This window comes from Cryptomeria japonica, chromosome 3 (genome assembly GCF_030272615.1).
Source record: "Cryptomeria japonica chromosome 3, Sugi_1.0, whole genome shotgun sequence".
Classification (NCBI taxonomy): Eukaryota; Viridiplantae; Streptophyta; class Pinopsida; order Cupressales; family Cupressaceae; genus Cryptomeria; species Cryptomeria japonica.
The window spans coordinates 651,487,409-651,493,154 of NC_081407.1; the positions used below are offsets into that span (position 1 = coordinate 651,487,409).

General features: G+C 34.0%; 1 protein-coding gene across 1 annotated transcript; it reads right to left on the reverse strand.

The window, feature by feature from the left end:
* Positions 1-2,445: 2,445 nt before the first annotated feature.
* On the reverse strand, positions 2,446-5,346 carry LOC131037990 (fructan 6-exohydrolase). Its single transcript, XM_057970257.2, has 7 exons — positions 5,137-5,346; positions 5,000-5,008; positions 4,030-4,889; positions 3,656-3,817; positions 2,902-3,143; positions 2,716-2,806; positions 2,446-2,619 (listed from the first exon to the last, which is right to left on the reverse strand). The coding sequence occupies exons 1-7, from the start codon at positions 5,318-5,320 to the stop codon at positions 2,446-2,448; spliced, it is 1,722 nt and encodes a 573-aa protein (XP_057826240.2). The 5' UTR covers positions 5,321-5,346.
* Between the last annotated feature and the right edge of the window lie 400 nt (positions 5,347-5,746).

Below are 5,746 nucleotides of genomic sequence, written 5' to 3' on the forward strand. Positions count from 1 at the left end.
AATAGACAAATTAATTAACCAATTTTAGGAATAAATTAGAGGGTCATATGTGCCACAAATTGTTCATACCATCTTGTTAAAAAAATTCTAGCTGATGTAGGTGAAATGGTGGAAATCGATTCTTAGCTTATAGAGGTAAACTAGGATCCAAATCAATATTATTTATTGGAGGAAATAGCCAACAAGATCCAAATTTAGTCCTAATTATTTCCTCTCTTTTATATTATTTGTTTTGATGTGGATTGATTTGAAAATGCAAGAACTAGGTGAAATGATGCAAAAATGATAAGATTCGGCATAAACAAACAAATATAGAATAGAAAGTAGACACAAAAGAGTAGATTTGGAAATGAGATGTAAAGAAGAACATGTTACTAAAATCTAGAATTGAAGGTGTTGGTCAAGTTGTCAGGGTCCCTAGACCTAGAGGTGTCCTTGTCAGTTGATGTTTTAGATTTTGGATCAGGATGCATTGTAGATCTCTCCTTTCCTTTCAAATTTTAGCTAAAACTATTGGTTAAGTGTGCTAGGTACCATAAAACATGGGCTTTTTCCTATTCAATGTCTAGAAATATTTAAATTAGTCTTATCTACGCAATTCCACAACTATTTAAATAATCTAAGACAAAAATTGAAAAGTTAAGAGATCCATTAAGAAAAACCTCCTATCGATCTACCCTCACCACTTTACTAGAATCTACCATCTCTCATATATATTTCATGAGTGGAAAAATTAACGCTTGGTCAAGCAAGAGGGTAGAAGAAAGACAATATTATGTCAAAAAAATATTTAATGAATAAATTAAAAATATTAAAATATAATTTGTGTGCAATGTTCATTAACCCATGAACTAATGCACCCCTACATGACACTTGCGAGAGGTTCTCTCTCCTTTGGTACCGCCATCAAGGGATAAAACATAATTATGAGATTGTGGTGGATGCTTTTTAACCATCCTTCGCGCAATAACAATGAGGTATTGCAATATTTTTTGAGGAAACTCTATTACGAGTTTATCCACAACAAGATCCCAAACTACATTGACATGCGGGAGTTCTATGGTAGAGGCAGGGGCTCAACATAGAACAAAGTGGGAGCACAACATGTCCAAAACCAATCATCAAGACCCCTTTCTAGGCTAGATGTTGAGCATGTTACAATATCTTTCATTGTGAAAAAGGATGTTGAGGTCGAAACTCTACAATCCATCAATTCACTTGCTAAGACCATTTTAAAACACACTAGGCCTCTAGCACAAGGTGATATGGATGAGTCTTCCAAATCTTGATGTTGACCTCACTTATGTCAAAACTATTGATTCTTTATGATTTTGGTTTTGAGGATGATCGAGATGCATGTGGCCAATAGAAGGACACATCTATATCACGTGGGCTTCACTGGCTAGGCAGTATTATATCACATGCATTCATATTGGGGGGTTTAATATCCCAAAAATGAGGGTACAATATATTGCCTATCAGTGAAAATAGGGGGTTTTTAAATTTGAGCTATGAAAAAATGCAATATTTGGCAAAAATAGAAGGCTTTTAATTCAGCCTGTGTATTGGGAGGGGGTGACAAAAAAAGAGTTTAGGGCAATATTTTTTTTAAATGGGGGGATTCTTTAGTATGCCATGAATGCATGTGCTATAACTTAGGTTCACTTAGTGAAGCCCCTATGATCTATATTAGATCAAATTGTCTTGATACATCAATTATAAAATGAAACATTCATTGATAGAAATGTAAATTTGAACATGGTCAAATACAATTTATTATAAATATTTCAAATTCAGTATTGTTAATCTAATTATTATAGGTTTAAATATTAAGGTGAAGTTCTATTTTGCAGATACAAAAGTCATTAAGATTAATAAACCATTTCCATGGATATCAAGTTAAATTCATGGTATAATTTTTATCCAGTTTGATTTTGTAGCACAAATTGTCTTATAGAATTGAACAATGAATTTATGGTTCAAAGTAAACGTATCTCAAAGTTTTGAAATAGTGACAAATCATTTGTCTTTATTTGTCATCACTCCATTAAATCTAAAACTAAATACACTAGTTTGATTTTTTAAAATTATTAAAATTTTATTTATTACATTTATTTGTTAGTTGTTAATGTTTTTTAATGAAAATACAAGAGAGGAGATCGCACCCTAAAGTTAAGAAGTGGCTATCCTGCCCTTAGAGTGTACCAATGCATAAATGATGACGTATGAGGGCAACTTGTGCACTGGTGCATCCTAAGAGCTGGATAGTCATTTCCCCAAAGTTAAAATAGGAAGTGGCCTAAAAGAAACCACAAAATCAAAGTCTATTTCCCTACAAGAAAAAAACCATCAAATTATTAAATTAAAATAAACTTATCAACAAAAGAAACTGATAACAACATGATGTTAAATTTTTAGTGATTCAATTCTTTTCACATTTCAAAGTCAATAAACATTGTTAGTAGTTTTCATATTCCATGCATTCAATTGTCTGCAAAGAATTGTGGAAGAGCCATTGTTGAAGAGATACAAATGCAAATCTGTTGACGTTGGATAAACTCTAGATGTTATGCAACTTTTCCCCCCTTCTGCGAAGCTCTCCACAATTGAATGATCAACCTGTCCATCACAACTTCTACGTATTCATTACACAAAAAAAATAAAAATTCCTTGTATATTACATTTCTTTATCTAACTGAAAAATTCACAACCCACCAACACTCGTAATGAAACAATCTTCTTCGGGTGATTCAGAGGAACAAATGAACCATAAGTTGTTTTATTAAAATCTTTCAGGGTTGATGATCTGCAGGAAAAGAAAAAACTTAAAGTGAGTCTTTCATAATATAACCACAACACAAGAGTATGCTCTAACAATCATAAATTTATGGTAGCAGTTACCTCCTCTGGTCGCTGCACATTAATAGTTTCAACTTGGTCTGATGTGAAATAATGTGATAAAACACAGCAGTGTATTGAGTGAGATCGTTGGAAGCTAATACAAGCAGCCCAAATGGCCCAACAACACCCTTGTGAGATACTCCAATATTGCTGCACAACTCTCGAGCAGTGGCATTTGCATCCATCTCTTCAAACTCTGCAATTTTCATTCTCTGAAGATCGAACAAAACCTCCACATCCACCTGATAATAAATAATCTACCCAATTAAACCCAAAAGCTTACTTATAATTTGTAAAAATTCAAACAAAATAGAGGATAAACTTATCATTGCTTTGCTTCTGGATTTTACTGTGTATCATTTTTGTTTTCAATCAATGTTTAGGATAAACTTTATTACGATATCATAGAGTGTGATCTTGATGCAAACAAAAATCATACACAGTAAAATCCAGAAGTAATTTAGAAGATAAACTTGTTGTTTGGGTTCTAATAAGAAGGTTGGAAAAATAAGAGAGTTCATTATCAAATTGAATAAAAAAATCAGTACGCAAAGTACAAAATAGCAGTCTGTTCTATAGATTATCTTTAGCTTACTCTATTTTATATTCAAATCTAACCAAAAACATAAACTGATTCTTGAATCTCAGTGTGAATAGGTCCATAACAATCCTAGAACCAATATTATCAGATCCAGAAACTTTCTTCATAACCCCAAAGTTCATATGAAAGCAAGAGTCTTAAGAAAAATAATACCTGTGCACTTGTTACGCCATAGATTTCTACAACCTCCCCACTTTTGAGAACAGTATTATTCTTTACTGTCTTGTTTCCACGAAGAGATTCCACTTCTACAACAGGCCATTGCATCAGGTTCATTTTTGAGCTATCATCCAGCCAGATGGTCCTTGGAATCCCCTGAACACAACATCAATAAAGAAGAATAAAGTCTGAACTATCTTCAAACCTCTTCAAACCAAAAAACTTTAATAAAACATTGTCTTGTAACCTTCTATTCAGATTCTGGTTTAGTAGAGAGGCCAGACATTTATCAAAGCTATACACTGGGAACAAACTACTTTCAAAAACACAAATAAAACTAGTGTTCAATCATTGAATGTGGGCAGTACCTGCAAACCAGCCCACCCTTTCATAATGTCATCTGACTGGCTGTCAAATTCAGTGACCCATCCCCACAGAACCCTTCTGTTCTTACTAACATCAAAGAAAGTCTTGGATGCATAGAACTTGCCATAATCATACCTTAAATCCAATTCATCATCCTGACTTCCCCTATCTGGAACAAATATATCTCCATCCACCAAATAGCTTCCCACACTATAGTAATCATACCCTCTTTCTCCCAAGCTTGCTTTCATAACATGCTTAACAGAAGATCCAACAATGTTAGTATCCAAACCCTGCTTTCCTGAAACATGAACTGGATAAAAATCAGGGCATTCCCACATTCCTGAAGATTCAGAGGAATGCAGAGGATGTTTGGTCTTCTCCCACTTGATAAAATCAGTGCTCTTGTACAGAAGTGCCATTCCCCTGCTTCCCTCCAATGAACCAACAACAATTCTCCACTTCATATCCACAGATTCAAACCATCCAGTTGTTGGGTCCCTGAAATTTTTCGTATCCATGCCCCTCTCTGGAACTATGATAGGATTTTCAGGGATTTTAACCCATTCTCTCAACAAAGGATCTGATAAATTTTTAGGCACTGCCATGTTCTGTACCTGTTGCGAGGCATTGGTATTTCCTGTATAAAGAATAACAGGTTTCCCACCTTGAAGAAAAGTAGCTGATCCAGACCAACAGCCTCCTATATCATACCATTCACTAGGCACAATTGCTGCATCCAAAGAACTCCACTTCACCAGATCCTGTGATACAGAATGTCCCCACACAATGTTACCCCAAATGGGTCCCTGCGGATTGTATTGGTAGAACAAATGGTAATAGCCTTTGTAAAACATGGGTCCTGTATTAAAACATATCATTCCCTATAAAAAATGTCTTCCTCAAATTTGAATGTACAAATTATGAAATATGAAAAGCAAACAGTACGAATTATCTGTATTGGAAACTCACCATTTGGATCTGTTCATGGTTTTCAAAGGCACGTTCCGTATCAAAAAAGCCAATCCAAAAAACACAATTTATCAGACGAGCACAATCATTTGGTAATCTTAATAACTAAGATCAAGGATTCTATAAAATAAACGAACCATTCATCCAGTTTTTGTGAGGCTGAAAATGATATGCAGTGCGATATGGTTGGTCAACGTTTGTATTGAGGGTATCCAAATTGTGCACTATCCGTAAAGGCTCTGTGCTCTCACAAGCAAATAGGCATAGCCAAGTGAAGCTTATTACAGAAGCTGCAGAGGGTTTGAGATTCAGAAACCCCATCGCTTATAGAACAGGGAACAAACAACCATAGTAAAAGTGATGCCAATGGGCTTTGGTTATTGAATCTGAATGAGTTTGAATGAAGTCTTAATTGAATACAATATTGAAAAAATATTTTAGATCAAGTCTTACTGAAAACAACATTCAATATAATAGATAAGTCTTAAATCTAGTTTTTGGCTAATTCCTGTTGGGGTTTTTTTAGATCTGTTCGTTTTTTCTCTATGTTATTCTGCAGATTATTTTTGATATTAAGATTCTTTTAAGTTGTTAATGGTATAATGGTATTGCAGAGTTATTTTGTTATAAAGTTAGTATTCTTATTATATTATTTTAAAAATAAAAAACATTGAAAAATAGTTTAGATTATTTAGAGTGAATGAGACAATCATTAATCTGTCTAATAACCAGGGCTAAGTGTCAATT

What these genes read in the sequence shown, in the direction of transcription:
- LOC131037990 (XM_057970257.2), bottom strand. Translation starts at nt 5,320, where the DNA reads ATGGGGTTTCTGAATCTCAAACCCTCTGCAGCTTCTGTAATAAGCTTC. An exon ending in AAGGGTGGGCTGGTTTGCAG is followed by an intron (nt 3,818 to 4,029) that starts GTACTGCCCACA and finishes TGTTGTGTTCAG; the next exon opens with GGGATTCCAAGGACCATCTG. An exon ending in ATGTGCAGCGACCAGAGGAG is followed by an intron (nt 2,807 to 2,901) that starts GTAACTGCTACC and finishes CTTTTCCTGCAG; the next exon opens with ATCATCAACCCTGAAAGATT.